The 18,740-nt window shown below is 49.7% G+C and overlaps 1 protein-coding gene across 3 annotated transcripts in view; it reads left to right on the plus strand.

The window, feature by feature from the left end:
* Positions 1–3,450: 3,450 nt before the first annotated feature.
* IGDCC4 (immunoglobulin superfamily DCC subclass member 4) overlaps positions 3,451–18,740 on the plus strand; it is a 96,720-nt gene continuing 81,430 nt past the window's right edge. For all 3 annotated transcript variants that reach the window (XM_061999974.1, XM_061999976.1, XM_061999975.1), the window contains exon 1: positions 3,451–3,604. In XM_061999974.1, coding sequence (XP_061855958.1) covers positions 3,499–3,604 — 106 coding nt within the window. In that variant the 5' untranslated portion in view covers positions 3,451–3,498. The remainder of the gene's footprint in view (positions 3,605–18,740) is intronic.

The raw sequence follows: 18,740 nt of genomic DNA on the forward strand, positions 1-18,740 counted from the left end.
TAGAGCTACAGGTTTGGGCAGCGTGGGGAGTTGTGCCTGAGCTGCTGTCCCTGATCAGTGGTCGGGGAGGGGAAAGATCTCTCTGCAACGTGCCTCTTCCACAATTAAACAGTCCTCTGCAGTGTGAAGTGGTTAAACTAAGAGAACATAAGGCAACCTTCTGCTGGAATAAGATCATCATTGGGCTTTTGGAAGCAGGTATTGTGCTTTCACTTGCTGTCTCCTTTAACTTTGAATTAACTTCCATTTCTTTCCTTCACTTCACCTGCTCTGGCCCTGGACCACAGCTCTTGGGGCTGTGCCCCAGCCCACTGGAGGCAGCCAGGCAGCGTTGTCAGGGGCAGGAGTCAGACTGAGCCTAAAACAGGGGCAATACTGTGCTACCTATTGAATAAAAGCATGCAATGTGCTGGGAATCTTCTTGATCCTCACTGCTTGCTCTCTGAAACAGCTTCTCCCTGTTCTTTGGGCTTCTTTCATTTTCTTTTTCGGGGAGCAAGCATTGTTCTTTACTTGCATTTGTTTAGGGTCTTGTACAGCTGCATCCTGGCAGTCTGAATCCTGCAGCTGCCAGCTGGAAGTGGACATGGGCTACTTAGAGTGGGTTTGGGTTCAGAGCCTGGGGAAATTCTGGGTTGGAGACCTCTGTGACGCATCCTGCTGTGCTTTGAGGCCTCTTGCATCTACACCAACCTTCCAAAAGCATGGGTCCCCCCTTGGCTACAGGCTGGCTGCATGGAAAAAGCTCCTGCTGAGCGAGATAAACTTCTGCCAGCTTTTGCTGGCTTGATCTAGTGAGCTCTTCATCTCCGGGACCTTACGAAAAGCAAGAGCTGTGTAGTTTCCTGACTCACCAAAGGTTTGGTTTTGAGCACAGAAATAAGGTCTCCCAAAGGGGGAACAAAAGCTGAACTACAAACACGTGCCACTTGCTGCTGCTACTGTTTACCACTCACACTTTCTCAGCTCAAACTATTAGAGGTTTGAAAGCTAGTGAAAGGTAAAAAGAAACTCCTCACCCGCAGGGATGGGAACCCTGAGGAGTCTGTGGCACAGAAATGGGGGCCTTTGCTGTAAGTATTGAGGCAGAAATGCCATTATCTGGGGAAAGAGTGTCCCTTCTGATGGCACTTCACTGTCAGTGAGAAAGGAGCTGGTGCTCTGGGTCACGTTACTGGTGCTTTCACAGTTCAGGGGCTGTGTGCTAAGTTGTTTGTTTTCCTTTTGCCAAGGATGGATATTCTGTTGCAAGGCTGGCTTTGTCAAAGTGCTGGTTTAATTCATGTTTCCACTGAGGTGCAGGAAGACAGAGAGGTGTCAGGAAGGAATCGAGTATCATTGTAATACCAGGCAAGGAGTAAAGACAAGAATTAGACGTGGATCCTATGATTTTTAGGCCAGTGTCTGCTTCCTCCCCTGCCTTGCTGGCAGGGAGATGGTTGTGCCATTAGCCAGAGTGTGTGGGGTTTTCAAACCCAGCAATCCTCAGTATTTATATTATGATTGACTTTTATGTGAAGGTTTCCTTGCTCAAAGGGAGGGAGAAATGTCTGGGAGCTGAGGAAACAAGGGCAGGGGTGCGTCTGAAAGAAACCACTGGCAGGTACAACGGGCAGACATTCCTCTACAGCCTTGTTAAAGCAATTTGACAGCTCCTTTGAAACCACCTCACACTGAAAGGAGCAGGTGGGAAAGGCCCAGGGAGAAGGAAGGGTTTGTGGAGGTTCTTCAGCTTTAGCTTCATGCTGGAGTAGTGCAGAAGGAAGCGTGGCTGTTCCTGTCTGCTGTTCTTTCCACAGGGTGGTAAGTGGATGGATGGATGGATGGATGGATGGATGGATGGATGGACGGACAGTGCAGGAAAAGAGTCAGTGGACTTGCTGTCACCTTGTCCCCTCTCCTTCCCAGCAAGGTGTGCAGTGAGTGCCCACCCAGCTGGGTCTTGATGCTGGGCAAAGCCTCCCTGTGTGTCTGTCCAGAGCAGGTGGCTGCTGGTTCCCAGGCCTTGGCTGTGCTGATTGTGCCAAGTACTGACTTACAGTTGCATAACTCACACGCACGGGAAACCTGCTTCCCACCACGCTGCCTTTCTGGTTTCATTTAAGCTTTTATAGTTCATTATACAAGCTAATAAATAGGAGGGTCTGGATAAAAAAGGTTTCTTTTTTCATATTCAGCCTAGCTGGAGCTCTCTCTGCATTCCACACTGCTGGGATAAAGCATCCCCGTGCACCAGGCAGCCACTTCTCCTTTCAGAGAAGCACACCCTCCTGTACCCACTCCGGATGCGGCTGCCTTTCTGCTTGGCGCCGGCCACCACTGCCCAAAGATGGTCTTGGTGTCATTTGCCCTCAGATCTAAACCTGCACCTGTGGCTTTACAGGCAGACTTCGTGCCTGGGCCCCAGCCAAGGCAGAGGCAGCGGCCTCATCTCCATCTTTCAGCACCCTTCATCTCCCTGCCTCATTTCCACCGCTTGCCTCGGCTGGCAGATGGGTCCTGCCTCTCTCCGCAGCGACAGGGTGCCGAAAGGCTGTGCCGGGCATGTTATTTGCTTTATTTCCAAAGCCAGACGAGAATCATCTCAACTTCAGCGCCTGAACCACACACACCCGAGCTGTGCTTTGAAAGAAGCCCCAGCAGGACCGCAGACTGATCGCGATACGCTCACAGGTGTCTGTTTGCCTCATCTCCTTCCCACAGACACAGGCCTGTACCTACTGACAGCAGAGCCTGCGGGAAGGCAACCAGCAGCCCCCAGGTGACCATCAGCCCCACGGGAAGGTGGCCATCAGCCCCGCAGGGAAGGTGACAATCAGCCCTCAGGTGGCCATCAGCCCCGCAGGAAGGCTACCATCAGCCCTCAGGTGGCCATCAGCCCCGCGGGAAGGCGACCATCAGCCCTCAGGTGGCCGTGAGCCGCGCGGGAAGGCGCCTATCCGCACCGGTCCGGGCCGGGTGCCCGGTGCCCGTCCGTGTGTCAGCGCTCAGGGGCGGCCACGGCTGCAGCTCACTCCCGCAGCCCTGACAGGACAGACGGGCTGACAGAGCCGTGTCCCTCCCGAGCAGCACCGTGTCCACCTGCGGCAAAATAAAAGGAGGGAAAAAACGAAGAGAAGGGGGGGAAAAACCCAATAAAAAAGGGATACAAATGTTTCTCAGCGCGCCTTTGGCGGCCGAGCGGCCCCGCACCTGCCGCGGCTGCCCGGCCCCGTGCCCCCCCTCAGGAAGCGGGGCCCTTCCTCCGCCGCGGGCTGGCGGCAACCTGTTGGTCCCGCGGCTGTGGAGGAGGGCGGGAGCAGCCCCTCGGCTCGGCTCCGCTCGGCGGGGCTCGGCTCGGCGGCGAACCCGCTGCCAAAGGCGGAGCAGCGGCGGGCCAGGGCCGCCCCCGCCCCCCGCCCCCGGCAGCGGGGCCCGGCGGCGCCGGCGGGCAGCGCGGGGCTGGGGCGCTCGCACAAGATGGCGGTGGGGCGGCGGGAGAGCGCGCTCCCCTCTTAGATGCGACCGCGGCGGCCCCTGCTCCCGGCGCCCGCCGGGGCTTACATGGCGCTGGAAGAACTGCTTTGTCTCTGGTTCTCCACTCTCAGCGTCCTGGCCGTGCAAGGTGGGTGAGGAAAGAAGGATGCGGGGGGGGGGGAGGCGGGTGTCGGTGCCCCCGAGCCCACGGACGGTCGCGGTCGCGAGTGGAGTCGCGGCACCGCCTGCCCTTTCCCTGCGTCCGGCTCGGCCAGCGGCCGCTTCCCTGCGGACTTTGCTCTCCGGCCGGGACCCTCTCCCCCGCCGTTTCTCGGTCGCCCGTAGCAGCTTTCTCTCCCCCTTAGTGGCCATTCCCTGCACCCAGTCGCCCTTTTCCTCTCTCAGCGGCCGTGTCCCCCCAGCACCGTGGCCATTTTTCACACACCCCCGGATCACTTTTCGTCCCTCTGTGAGTCGGGTGACAGCCGCAGTCATGGTCTCGACCCATGTCTGGATAGTGCCTCCTTTGGAGTCACCTTTTGGGGTTGACACAGAGTGTTCCCCGCAGGGAGCCCCCCTCAGAGGGCTGGCTTGGGGCGTGAGTGGGCCAGCCGCAGAAGCGAGCCCCGGGCCCTCGTCTTGCCAGCAGCAAGTTTCCTCCGAATGGACAGACAGACAGATAGACGGCTGCTGCATCAGAGCAGCCTGGTGCCAAATTGTTTGCCTGGCATAGGGCTGGCCCGGAGCAGGCCCCGGTGTGTCTCAGGGCCATGGCCGGGACCCTCATCTCCCCTCACCCTGCACCTGCCAGTGCAGGAAATTGACCAGGGAGTAGCTGTGCTCCTCGTGGCTGTGTTTTGCAATGCTCAGCTCTGTGCGTGGGCACACACACGTCCGCCTGGACGACTTTTCCACATCTTGCTGTTGAAGTTTGCGTCGAGGGTCGTGGGAGCTGCAGACCTCAAGGTGCGTGGTTTGTTCCCTTTGCAAAAGCTTTTTGTCCTTGTCCCCAAGAAGGGGTCTGGAAGGTGTGGGCTGTTGGAGCTGCACTGAAGAATGCAAGCTGTGCGTGTGTGCCCTGCTCCCGTTGAAGAGCTCCTGAATGGGGGATTGCGGTGGAGGAGCCATCCCTATGTCACTGAACATTTGAATTCATTTTGATGACGCGTTAATAACAGCACAATGGATGTTCAGTATTATGGCTTCAAAAATAGCCTTTTGGGGGAGAATACAGCGTGGTAGATGGCTGCAGGGTTGTTTGCTTTCCTTTCTTTCAGGCGGTTGTGAGCTCCCGTAAGGGGTAGCTTATCATTGGATGTAGGTGCAGCGTTACGGTGACTGTGCGTAGAAGTGAGTAACGATCCTTGTAAGTGGCCCGTTGTCACCGATGCCTGTGGGTTTTTCTGGGTGGATGGCAGTCCGTGACCCCAGCAGCAGACAAACGGGTGAGCTGGGGCAGGTGGGAGCAGTGGCTCCTGCGTTGAGCAAACAGCCGAGTGGATCCCGAGGTTTGCAATGGAGAGCTACGGTCAAAAGCAGAGGATAAAGGGGGGTGGTGGAGTGGATGTTGTTTTTCAAACCCAATGCAACAAGAAGACTTCAAATGCTTTGTGGGAATTTGCAGTTTTGGCTTCTCTGCTTTTTGTTTGTTTGTTTGTTTTTGCAAGCAATTAAGCAACTGGTGAAAATAGTTTCTGTTTGTTTTCTAACAATGGGCCAAGGATTGTGGAGGGAGGTAGCCAGCGTGTCCACGCAGCCCGCGGACATGCCACGTGGTACATGCAAATGTGCTTTCCAACAGGTGGGTTTGATTCTGAACAGAAAAACATGGGCTTGTTTCAGTCTGAAATGAATTTGGCAGAGAGTTGAAATGGTTTTGGGAAAGTCTGCATTTGATCCTGAATCCCATGTGTTTTGATCCAAAGTTCAAGCCTCGCTGGGTATGAAATACCTAGGAGAGAAGTAGAGTGGAAAACCTTCCCCTGCTCTGTGGACTCGACGGAAGCTGTGCCAGTTTATACTAGCTAGGGATGTGATCCAGTGTTTTGAAAGCCTTCTGCCTGTCCTACTTTGAAGCTGCTTTCCCTGCAGTAGCAGAAAAGGGTTTACATAAATAAAAAACCCACTACCAAAACACCCCCTTCTTCAGTTGACTCTGGCAAGGGGCATGTGCCGGCTGATGGGAAGTGGGCTGAGCTTCCCGTCCAAGGGATCAGCTGAAATCCATCTGGGTTTGTGTCATTTGGATTTGTGGTTGAGTCCTTTTAGCTGCAGAACAGATTTCCTTTTTCAACATCACCTAACTTTAGTTCTGATTTGTTTTATCCTTCCCATCACCTTGCTCTTGGCGGCATTAACCCCGCAGGCTGCTCCCTGCGGTTAGTGCTTTTGCCTGGGGAAGTCAGCGTTGCCATTGCTGGGAGATGGCCTGGCCCTGCTGCTCTCACCTGCATGCAGATCTGCTTGTCCTGTGACTGAGGTGTTGCAGTGTTGCCCATCTGAGGGCTGAGAGGTGCAGGGAAGAGGCATTTCTTACAAGAAATTTCTTGTTCAAGAAATAGGGGGTGCTGACAGTGCCAGACACCGGTGCATGCACGCTGGCCAGGTTTTGCCCATGCTGTGGTGCTGGAGTGTGCTGCCATTGTGCTGTGGCTGTTGTGGCATCTGCTCTCCAAGCCCTGACAGCTCAAAAGTTGGGGACTGTTTCTGCTGGCGTTGCTCTGTTTCTCTTCTGGTGTCTGAGGCTGAAGAAGAAACTACTCAGGCTTGGTTTTGTTTTCCCTAGCTTTTTCCTTCTCATTTTTTGTGCCCAATCCTTTCACTACACTGAAGCCTGAAGTGAAGCAGAACCTGCTGATTTTCTGACGTCTCCCCCTGCTTCCGCAGCAGACGTTCTCCTGGCAGCTGTGTCAAGCCTGCTGTGCTGCAGGAGGCCCCACGTGAGGTGGGTGTGTTGCTGATGGTACACGAGCCCCTTCAGAGTGGCACAAGCCATAATTTAAAGAGAAAGTGTTTGGCAGTCTGCCTTTCCCTGAGGAAGAAGGGTAGTGGCTGTGCGGGTGGGCATGCTTGCAGCATCATTTGGAGCTGGAGGCAGCTTCTGTGGTAGGGCACAGGTGTCCTTGCATTGGGGGGACCAGAGCCACATACATTTCAGGAGCTGTTGGGGTGGGCTGGGTGTTACTGTTGCACATGGGACATCTCATGTGAGTGCCTGATGCAATCCTGGGCCAGTTGCTTCGTTTGCTCTAGTGTCCTCAGGGCTCATTTTTAGACAACAGTAGAGATGCTTCACACTTCTCTCCCTCGAAGGTGCTGAGAGGGTAAAATCCATCAATAAGAATGAAATCCAGTATGTGTAAGATCTTTGTCACTGTAGCCTACAACTATCCTGAGGACAGGATGCTGCGTTCTCCCACGGCTCACCAATTCCTGACTCCTGATACCATATTGCTTGCTGGCTAATTTGAGCTCTGCCTCCCTGTGAGCTGCCTTCCCAGAGGGGGAAAAAACCTCCAGGTGCTTGTGAACCAGTTTGTGCATCCACAGCGTTAAGAGGCGCTGCTTACACAGTTTACATGCTCCTCTCCTGTTTAAATGGCTGCCTGGCCATTAAGCCTAGTCATGGTTATATAATTAAGATGGGAATTAATATTTAATCTGATTGTAATTTGTTGCTGGAATCCATCCCAAACTGTATCTCTGCATGAGGTGAGTGTGTACCTGAGGGAAAACTGCAGCAGTGTTACCACATGGGGAATTTTCTGCTTGGACACTGTGAATTACAGGCTTGCCTTGGGTGGTGGCAGCAACCCTAACGTTTACAAACCCAGAGCCATCATAGTCATTTTGTTATCTGTAGGAAGCAAATGTTTGCTTTACAGTCAGCTGTAATACTAGAGGGGATATGGTAAATCCTTGCTATCAGTATTTACCAAGTGCATGTTGGGCCAAAATCAACTCTGGTGCAATTTTGTTGCTTTCTGGAGAAGGACTGGATCCTCTTGTCTACAGCGTTTTAGCCTGTCTTTCAAAGTAGAAGACACTTCTGTAGTCACGCTGCCTGGTTGTCTGTCCATTTCCCTTTCCTTTTCCACATTTCTTGGACCTTTTGGTCAGTCACAGCTAACGTGGGCGAGGAGAACTCAGAGCTGCTGCAAAGAAATGCTCAAGTAGAGGGGAGAGATGCAATTTCTGCATAGGCTGAAGGAGAGGCACTGGCAAAACCCACCGATGGGAGAAGCCGAAGTATCTCAACTGCAGCTTTGAACAGAGCTTGCACCTTGTTTGTACAGGACAGGGTAATCCAGTCACAGGACACAAAGCTGCAGGAAATCACAGTCTCAAGTCCTTGTATCCACTTGTTTATTTTTGAAGTCTTTTATGCTTTAAAGCCTGCTGTTGTGTTATGGTCACGCCAGCATTCACGTCACAGGGCTCGGTAGCAGTTGTGCTTGCCTCTCTCTTCTTGGGAAAGCATTTTCCAAACACAGGACTTGGAGCTGCTGTAACATTGTCTCTTTCTGTTGTCATTGTGTTGGTCACTTGCTGGTTTTACCTCAGTTTCCCAGTTTGTTCCAGCTGGACAGAAGATGCTGTTGCACAGTGTAAACATATGAAGAACACTGTCACTCTGAGTACCCTCTAGGCATTTATTAAAGTCCTATGAGCAAGTGACCTCAAAGGGCTGCTTGTTCTTTTCTGACTTGAGTGGATTTTTGGTGAGAAGGTCCACAGAGTCTGGCATCCTCATAAAAAACAGAGGTGACATGCAGGGAGGGATTGAAGAGCCCCTCCTAGTTTGACTTTCACTGGTGTGCAGAAGTCATCCTTGAGACACCATTGCATTTCCTCATTCTGAAGAGTAACTGAGCCCTCAGAGGGAGGGGAAGAACTAGTCAGTCTTTGCTTCCAGAAAGGTGGGTACCTGCTGGAGTAGCAGCTTCTGAGAAGAGAAATTCCCTGGGAGACATCAGTCACTTGGTATCAGCCTTGTCTGAGCATATCGAGCCAGTTTCCTGTTTGCAAGTGTCAAGATACTTATGAGCTTGTAGGTCGTGGTTCTTCTCCCATGGACATGTTTTCTTTCATGTCTTTGATGCCTTTTGGTGTCTCTAGTTGAGCAAGATCCTCTCCTGCTCATAATCCACGGGATCATGGTGTTGTGATGTGGGCCTGCTTTATCTGAGAAGTGCAGCAGATGCAGGGTGTTATCTCTGTCGGTAATAAACACTCTTTGTGGTGCCTGTGATAAGCAGTTACTGTATCCCACAGAAGTTTTCATGTCAGGACATTACGTAAAAAGTCTTCATTTTCAACCCAATTGCTTGTTACTGCCATGTAACATTCAGCTGAGCAATTGAATCCCCGGGTTTATGATTATGCTTTCTTGGTTTTGAATATTTTAATGGTGGATTTTTTTTCCCCAAGACCTCTTATGTGGATTCCTTGAGGACAGGTTGTTAATATTAAAGGTGTGTTAATGAAATGTGAGCTTTCCCAGAGGTTGCTGTCGGCCCAAGCTGGTGGAAGAATGAAAATCTTGTGTGTGAAATTGTCACACCTGTGCTTGGTCTGCTCTGGCCATTTCCTTTATCCCGACTGACTTCCCTGCTCTCATTTCCTGCTGGGTCTTTGAACCACATTGCCTTTGGAGTTGGGATGGCTTAGCACCTTGTTAAATGTAAGAATTTGGGAAATGAAAGTTAAAGCACATCTGCAGGGAAAGGTGCTGGGATGGCAGAACCTGGAGCCGAGGTGGTGCAAACCCGAGATGCAGGAGCGGTGCCAGGCTGCAGTGGGTCCTGCTGGATGTTTCACTGTGCTGGGAAATGTGCATCCTTGATAAGTTTCTACTGTCGACAGATAATCAAGTTAATAGGTGTGACCAAAAAGGTCATTACTTAATGAGATGGATTTCCCATGCTGTGTTTTGTGAATACACCGAGGGTTTTGGCAAAACCTATCTATCTATGTGCTCGGGGCTTTGATAAATCTTCTTTCTCAAAAGCACCAGCAGTGCTTACAAGTTTTAAAATGACCTGAAGCTTTGGACTTAACACAGGACTGGCCTTTCTGTCTCTTGGCTGGCTAGTTGGATGCAGTTTGCAGAATGGGTGCATGTATTTTCCAGACAAAAGTGGAACTGTGCCTGATGTTAAAAGAAAACTAGTCAAGTGTTCACTGATTTATTCCTGCCCCCACCCCCCCGGCTTTGTTTGTCATTGCACTGAGGAGGCTTTAGTGTTTCTTTGGAAATCTTTGTCCCATTTTTGCCTCTCTTTTGGAGATGGTCTCTGAGAAACTCCAGTGCGCTCCTTGTAGTGCTGATGTGATGTACTGCTGTTACCTTTTGGAACTACCAGTGCTGCTTTAAAAGGATGGTATGCGTAGTCCTCTTAACCAGGCTGTGCCAGAGGGATCAGGCCAGTTACATCCCACATCTGTGCCCTACCAGTCCCACTTGCCTGTTTGCCTCCTGGCAAAGCTCCTGAGAAGGAGCCATGGAGCTTTTTGTGACAAAAGAAAAAGACAAAGGTTGAGGAGGGCAGAGGATTAGCAGATGTTCAGGCTGATGTTCAGGCTGTGTTACTGGGATGGAACCTGTCACTGTGTGGGAGATAAGGCTTGTGTACAAGATGTGGGAGCTCCTTTGAGATTATCTCCAGCACTGGGATAAGAACTGTGGCATGGACTGGAGGATCTGGGGCTGCTGGCTTCACTCCATTGTATCCTGCTTGATAGGTATTTCCCCACAGAGGCTCAGGCAGCCCAGCTGGTGGAGAGCTGAGGTGGTTGTAGGAGGGCGATGGTGTGCCTTGTGAAGGGACAGTGCCTTGTTGCATCAAAAGGCATCTTGGCAGAATACACATAGAAGGGAAAAAACCCCAGTGTCTGATCCAGCACCCGCTCCTTTGCTGGGCTGGCAAAAGTTGTTTAGACCCTCCTTCCCAAGAATAATTTTGTAAACATAATACTGCCTATTAGCCATGTAAATTACTGTCATTGGTGGCAATTGTTGTGATGGCAAGATAAGTGTCTTGAAACTCTGGTTTGCTTTACCCCTCCTGCCCCCCTCCCTCACTTGTTAACCAGTTGTTTATCTCGGTGCTGATTGCGGCTTTTGTTGGAGAAATCAAAATATTGATCAAAATGACTTGGCTCTCTTTTTCCTAGGTCACAGTAACTGCAACTTTTCTTTCTTTTCCTTCATACTGTTTTCTCTGCACTGGAAACAAAGTGAAGCTTTCCTGGAGGAGATGAGCCGTGCGTTCCTGAAGTCAAATGTCACCCACTTGAAGAGGGTCCTTAGGAGCTGGCTTCGTATCTGGAGGCTTTCCTCAAGAGTCTGGCAGTTGAAAATCTGGCTAGCAGCATTACCTCAAGTACTATTGTGAGCTTTTCTTTCCGTGCAAAGTGGGGAGAAAAGGAAGTTTCTCCCAGCTGCTGGCAGAGAATAGCTTCCCATTTACTTAATGCTTGTGGCTGCTGCCAGGATTTTCTGTTTAGCAGCAGAGGGAGTTAAGTGCGGGGTGAAAGGCTTCAGCGACACTTCAGCATCCGGGCACGAGGCTTAGCTGTCATATAATTCTTCTCTCTCTTTGTTTTTTACCCCAATGAAGGCACTTGGGTGGTTTTGTAGGTTTAAGGCTAGTGAGGTTGTGCTGCCTGGATGTGTACTGCGAGGAGCGGAGGACAGCTCTTGTTTCAGGTTTAATGGTTGTGCCTGAACAAGAGCATCTCTCGAAGAGCAACACCCACTTCTGACTTAAAATGTCTTGTCTGCCACAGCCCCTTGGTGAGCTGGCTTGATGTCCTTGCATAGTGGTGAGCTGGATTTTGATGTCCTGGCTCAGTGGTGTGCACTCTCACTCAGTCTGAGTGTTACCTAGCTGTGGTTTGTAGGTGGATCAGAAGGCAAGGTGAGAAACCTCTCTGTGAGTTCATGCACACTGATGAAATGTCCTGGTAACCTGCCTTGTACTAAGCTGAGTGCATGCAGGTCCTTGAGTCTTTTCACCTGTTCCCCAGCCCTTCATCTCAGCATTCTATAGCTAACTGTAGTGCAAGTACATGCCCTGCTTTTCTCAGCAGGCAGATGTTTGCTCAGCAGAGGGAATTTCTTAGCTACTTTAATTTGGAGCCTGACTTTTTGGATGTAGACTCAGTGAGTCCCTGAGGGCACCTGTTCCTGCTGTTGTTCAGCTTGCACAGCTGGTTCTGGATGTGGCTTTCCAGATGTGATGGGCTGTGCAGAGCCAAGCAAAGGGAAAACTAAAGAAACCTTTATCTCTGAGATGGCCTCTTTGGTGAGCAGCCGAGCTGTTGCTGAGGCAAATCCATCCTCTTACAGGAGGATGCTCACAGGCAGAATCCAGAGGAAGAACTGGGATGTGACATGTATGTACAACTTCCATATAGCTTTTAAAGAGAAAGGCTACCCTCAAAGCTGGAATTATACCATGTAGTTACACTTGCAGAGAAAAATACCTAGTCTTACAGTTGCTTTCACCAAATAATCTCAGCCACATCCTCCATCAGCACTTTAAGTGGAGCTTTGCCCTCTCCTCACTCATAGAGATGCTCCCTCCTTTTCCACGTTGCCCACACAGTGCAGGTTTAATGCTTTTTGTCTAAATATCTCCAGCCGCTGCCCAGCTGTGTCTGTGGAGCAGCAGTGAGCCTTCAGAAGTAGGAAACCAATAGTAGGACTTTAGGATGGAGATGCTTTTGGGGTGGAGGTGTCCAGATGCTGCAGGGCAGTGTGCTGCAGGTGTGGGTTTCAGTTGTAGAGGCCTGTAGAGATGATGGGTCCAAAATGCTTCTGTTTGTGTGGCTGTGGAGACGTGGTTGTGCCTACCTGCCTGTGGTGCGTCAGCACTGGCTGTATGTGGGTGCACTGTGAATACAGAGACATGTACAAGCAACGGGCAGGCCAGGAAATGAGAAGTCCTGATTACCTGTTGGTGTATTTTAGAGTTTGTGGGCTTTAAAAGAAAAATACTGCCCTCATAGGGAATATTTTCCTCTCACCAGAAACTTGTCAGACTGGAAATTTCACAGTACTAATTTTTATGGCATTTCCTAAGCTGAACTAATTGGGCATTTTGAAAGGGGGAAGACAAGAGTGGAGATGTGAGGTTTTTATGTAGATTTTATTAAAAATGTGACTCGGATTATCCTGCTAGCTATCGGAGAGACATGAAGGTCTCTGCTGGAAAATGCAAGTGGCTGTAGGTTGGTGACTAACAAATAATCCTTTGCTAAGATGGGGTGGGCTTTGTTAATGTTAATCCCTGCTCAGCAGTAGTGAAAGTTGGATAAAGTCAAGGAGATTTTGCAAGGCTGTTTCTGAGCTGAGAGTGATCACACAATGTTCTGAAACTGATTCTTTGGAAGAGTCACCATTCTCAATTTCTCTCTTGCAGTAGAGAAGGAACTGTTCAAAATAGCCCAAAATTGCCAGGTTGTGAAGGTGAGGATTTCTCTGGTGCTGATGTCATGTGCTGAGGCACACAGGACCTCATTAAAAGAGAAGCAGCAATAATTAGTCTAGATTAATGAAAACAAATTTGGTTTTAGTAATAAATGGGGTTGTGTTCCTTGGTCCAGAGCAGCCACCATCTGTAGTGCTCACCTAGCAATCTAATGTGGAGGCAAAACCTCTCCTCACTGCGGAGAAAATTGAGTGATTTGGGCCTTTTTGCTGAAAACTCGGTAAAAGTCTGTGCGTTGTTTTTAGATATGTTTTGGTGAAGTGAGCAGAAGCCCAGAGACAGCAGAGAGAAACCTCACATCTGAGCCTGGACCCTTGGAACAGAGGGGCCTCAGAGCAGTGTGCTGACCCCCACAGGCATCTTACTGCATAGATACTGTAGTGTTCAAAGTGTGTCCTTCACCGTTTGGAAGCAGACCCGATCCTTTTACTGCTTTGTCCTCAAACTGTCAGGTTTCAGCTGGCTGCAGCTTTGGAAAAAGGGAAGATTTATGTGCTCTGAAGAGGAACTTGCACTGACAGTGAGTAAATGCACTGTAGATGTTTGAAAGTTAAGTGGGTCTCAGGGAGTTGGGAACATAGGCTGTGAAATAGCTTTTTCCTCCTGTTGTGGTGATAGAACTAATTTTAAACTTGGAAATGGGAAGGCAGATTCCCACCCATTCTGCCCTTCAGTCCTAACCCTCTTCAGAAGGTGGTATTGCTCCTTGTTTTCCTCCAGCTTCAAGTGCATCCCAGTAGCTGTGGGTAGGGCTCCTGTCTTGCTCTTTCTCCTAACATGGTCCCTGGCCTGTAAGAGCTCGCTTTTTGTTTTCAACAACTGAGTCTCCAGATCACAGTCAGCTGCTGTCTTAAGACTGGACTAGATGAGAAGATGCTGCTGGAGGTTGGAGAGTCTGCAAGGGAGTTGGACTAGATGATCTCTAAAGGTCCCTTCCAACCCCTACCATTCTATGGTCAAGTCCTTGGGAAGATTGTTGTGCTGTTTAAGAGTTTAGCACCTCCTGTTGTTTTCAGTGTTTGCTTTTCAAACCTACCGTCTTATCTACTATTGTCCAAATAAGTCTGGTTGGCTGGCTGTATTGATACAGTACCTTTGTGAGTTAAGTGATAACAAAAAATAGCAGAGCATGGCTAGATAAAGCTTAGGTAGTCCACACCCGTGGGGGGAGCTGATGTCAGATGCTGCAGCCTGTAGCCAGGCAGTGGAGCCCGGATGGTTTCTGTGGAATCCCAGAGGTCGTGCAGTGGATGGTGACAAAGCTGTGCCTGGACAGAGTCTGCTCCTTTGTTTGGGCTGCTCAGACTGTTCTCTGCAAAACTAACTTGTGGCCTAAGCCCCTCTCACCTTTCTGTCACGTTCTGTGCTATATGGGTGGTGTGCGCTCTCTGCAGTTGTCCCAGAGAGGTGAAAGCTCTCTTGAGGTGTTGCAGGTTTGCAGTGACAGTCGTCTGCAGTGAGCTATTAAAACATACTTTCCCATTAGTTTTCTTTGTTGCCATTCTGAATAGTCTCCTCTTCCCCTGTGTACTGGCTCATTATTTCTCATTAATTCATGGTTTGTGCAATTACCTGGGAAATGCAGGAGAGTTGTCAGGAGTTTGATGAGCCTGGATTTTCTTGGGGGTAGGTGACTTTGTAATGATACAGCATGGGAGAGTTGGTTCTTGTCTTCTTGGAGTGGCAAGTTGCACACCCAAGCCTCACTGCTCTGGCTCTGTGGGACAGGTTGGTGGTTTTGAAGAGAGCTGGAAAGCACAAGGGGCAGAGAGATGGGCTGTGTGTGCAGATTTCTTGGGTACCTGCTAGGACTGAGACCAGAGCCATTCCTGACTGTTTGTGTCTGCTCTGTGTTATGGCACTTTACACCCTGTCCTGAAGAGACACTCCAGACTTGAACCCCGGCCTATCAAAATTTGAGCAAACAAGGGAGGCACTTTGCTTAGCTTTAAAACCAGAAGTGTCCAGTAAATAGTTCCCCATTCATGCCAGGAGATCTTGTTTGCTGTGAAAGCTTTCAGCTCAGTCTGAGGAGTGCATGTCTCTCAGATGTGTGCCAGAGCAGCACCCATCACCCCTGAAGAAGTGTTCTTTGCCCTTTTTCTTTGCAGACAGCATTTCAGGTAAGAAAAGAGATGGGATCTCGTCTGTTTTTATGAGGAGGCCAGCACACAGCAAGATAAAAGACCTGTCACTGATAAAAACATCAGTTTCTCTGCTTGTAGCTTGTGTTTTACTGTCAAATACGCCATGCCACTGTTTTCCTCATATGAATGCTCCTCTGTCTAAAGGGCTGTATTCATAGGTGGACTTCCCAGCTGCTAGGAGGACCTCTTGATGGAAGCAAGACTAAACTATTCCACAGGTGGTTTCACAGAGTTCAGGCTGTGGTGGAGAAGGGGCTTCACCTGCCCTCCTCCTTCTGTTTTTTTTTTGTTTGTTTTCAGGTGAACTGCAGAATCTCATTACCAACAGCAGTGGCAGGGCTTTGAAGATTTCTGGCCTGATGAAATCCATGTGCTGTCAGGGGAACTTGGCTCTTGTGCCAGCTGCACGGAGGTGGGAGAAAAAGGCCTCCTAAAAGGGCTTGTGTGGAGGGTTTGTTTCTGAGTACAGGGTGCTTGGGCTGCATGCACATTGCCCAGCTCTTAGAGTGCTGCAGGATTTCCTACAAGACCTGGATGGGGTGAATGAGGAATGAGTACCATGGTCTGGGCTTCATGGCTGTGTAAATAGCTTTCTTTGGCGTAATGCTCATGAAGGTATAGCTTGCGAGGTTGGCTTCTCTCTTTATCGGGACAGCAGATTAAGGATATATAGAGGCTACCATTTAGCTACATGTCATCTGCTGGGGAAGGTTCAGGCCTGTCTTTTGTGTTATGTGTTTTCTTAATGGCAGTTGTAGGCACCTGTGTAATTACCAACGGTCTTACATATGGAGGGTTTTGACAAACTGGGTGTTTCTCTCTTTTCTATTCAGCTTGCTTTCTGAGGGGAGAGATGCAGAGAAAGGCTGTAACCCTGAGAAAGGCAGTGGCAGAAGGAGCTGTGTTGGGGGCAGTGGTCCGTGGAGCACATCAAGGGCTTGCAGCTTCTCTTAGCATTGCCAGAGGCCACCTCTGGAAGTACCAACAGGGCAGAGCTGATGGACTGTGACAGGAGATGGCCAAAGATACCCAGGAAGGGAAGAGCAGATGTTTGCCAAGGCTGCGTGATGCAGTTTGATTAACTTAAGGAGCAAAGCATCCCTAAAGAATGCAGCTGCAGCCCTCTTTCTGGGAGCTGAGGCAGGATCCTGGAGCCCCAGAGGGCAGTTCCATCACCACTTCAGATGTAGATGTGTCTGTTCCATGTCAAGCTGGGCCAGGCTGAGGTGCCAGTGGGGGCTTGAGTTGTGTCTTTCCTGGGAGCTATCACAGAGCCTTCTATTCACAGAGGTCTTCTGCCAGCATGGATGCTTCTCCACTGCTGTGGAGATGCATCCTGTTGCCCCCTCTGTGGAGGGGCTTTGGTTGTTGCAGAGTTTTGTGTCCTATGACATACAGTTACAAAGGTGGTGGGTCAAATGTGGCACATTTCAGTGGTGTGTGTGCCAGGGCTGTGATAGAGCCATATATTTGCACCTTGCTTTCAAGACCAATAGAGACATATCTCTGTATTTATGCTTGGTTATGAGGAATCTCCTGCTATTTGAGTGAAAAAGGTCAAAATATTGTTAACTCTAGCTATTCTCATCCTGAAGACTGAACACTTCATCAAAGTGTTGCCACATCTCTTGTGTAGGCAAGGAACTTCTGAGGCAGATATGGTCTAAGTAACACAAACTGCATGTAGCAAGGAGGCAAAGAAAAGGAGTGAAGGAATATTTGATGTCTTGATCATCGGTTGAAGGCAGAAGGATGAGAAAGATCTTTGATGATTAAGGTCTTTGATGATTAAGATCTTTGATCCTTAATATGATGAAAAAATCAGATACATTAGAATGTGCTCCATCTTGATACAGTTCCTTGGTTCTTCTCTGGGTCAGTGTCTCTCTGCAGCCCATCTCTGTGGATACAGGCATGACCACAGCCAAAAAGCATTGAGGATAACAGCTACAGGTGACTAGTCACTGAGGAGTCTGTAAGAGCTGTTTTCTCTGCCTCTTGTCTGCACTGAGAGTCACCTTCGGAGATTTAAGGGCAATTGTGGCTGTGGGGAAGGCAATTGATTGGGTCCTGTGGCAAGCTGACCTGGCACAAAAGCTTCCCAAAATGCTGCTTCCTGCTTGTGTGGCTTGAGGGAATCTGAGTGAACCCTCCCAGTACTCCTTTGCAAGTGAAGCCAACCAGTCTTTACAAGTCTATTGCCATAACTCTCCCTGTCCTTGCATATCCAGGATGCTGATTGCTGAGTAAAACAAGTGTGCAAAGTCAAGTAATCCTTTCACATCTTGAGTATTGCTTTCCCTTTCTGTGGTTCCAGATAGCAGCTGGGAGAAAGTTAGTTTGGAAAACAAAGCTGTTAGGGACTGTTTGTTTAGACACAAGGCAAAATGAAAGTGGAAAACATCATCTGTCTGTTCCCCTCAACCTCCCACCTTCTTTTTGTTTAAAAGTCTGCATGCTGTTTACTTTCAGTAAACAAAAGATGTCTCTTGTAGGTTGTTTACTAGTAGGGAAACATGATTTATTAGAGAGCAGAAATCCCTGCCCGTGCCTGTGTTTTCAGACTGGAGCATGAGTTAATAATTTTATAGACCTTTCAAGTATTTATTTTTTAAAGCAAACAGTGAGGAACTGTTAAATTATAGCCCTGTAAAACAACAGTGTAATAGTGTGAATGCTCAGTACTAATGACTTTATTATTCCGTAACAAACAGGAGTGGGTTGTGTTGATGGGAGATAACAGACCTTTCCTGAGAGAGCTTTGGAGCCCAGTCAGAGGGGAAACCAATCTTGGATCCTTCTTTTCCTTGTAATGGAGGAGATGGAGTGCACCCATGCAGTTCTTTACTCTGGCTTTCCTCCAGGATGATGCAGGGAGGAGCAGCTTCCAGGAAAGGAATGTGCAATTTCTAGTGTCTGAGAGCTTAAAGTCTTGTGTTGCCCCTTGGAATTGGACAAGGTCTCATCTACCTCAACATTTGCTTGGGGCATCTTTTGCTTGGGCTTTAGATGGAAGAGGAGACTGATGGAGTTATCCCTCAGGGGTGATGGGGCCTGTGTCGGTGCCTCTCCTCAGCCCTGTCTGAGCTCACAAGCCCTGTGGGACTCACATGCAGTCAGAGCACAGGGGTTTTGGAGCTGAGCTGCTGTGGAGGCTGCTGAATTCTTCAAATCCCTGGACACAGGCAAAAATGACCTCAGGGTACCTGGCACTGACATCTCTGGATCGCCTAGAAACCCAGGATTGTACCCCATCTGCTCTTCTCTTTCCCCTACTGCTCACATGGAACTTAAGCTTGTTGAGGTGACAGATGCTTGGTCTTCCCTCTCTGTGTACATGTCTGTCCCCTCCAAGTGTTGGTAACTCGGTGTTGTACTGACCTGGCTGTGACCAAAGCTCTGAAGCAGTGGTGGTGTGGGGGTGGGGGGGGAACCTGTGCTGCCCCGTGCAGCTCTGCCAGCGCTCACCTCCTTGGCTGTGCCGGGCAATTTGCCACTGCAGGTAGCGAGTGGTGCAGGAGTACGTGTGGTCTCAGCCTGAGCTCCTGCTGCCTCTGACCTCGCAGTTTGCATGTGTCTGAGGCTGGCTGCCTGGAGCCCGCCTGGGATCTCCAATAGATGCCTGCACGGTGCCCTGGCC

This window comes from Colius striatus, chromosome 7, assembly GCF_028858725.1.
Source record: "Colius striatus isolate bColStr4 chromosome 7, bColStr4.1.hap1, whole genome shotgun sequence".
Taxonomy (NCBI): Eukaryota; Metazoa; Chordata; class Aves; order Coliiformes; family Coliidae; genus Colius; species Colius striatus.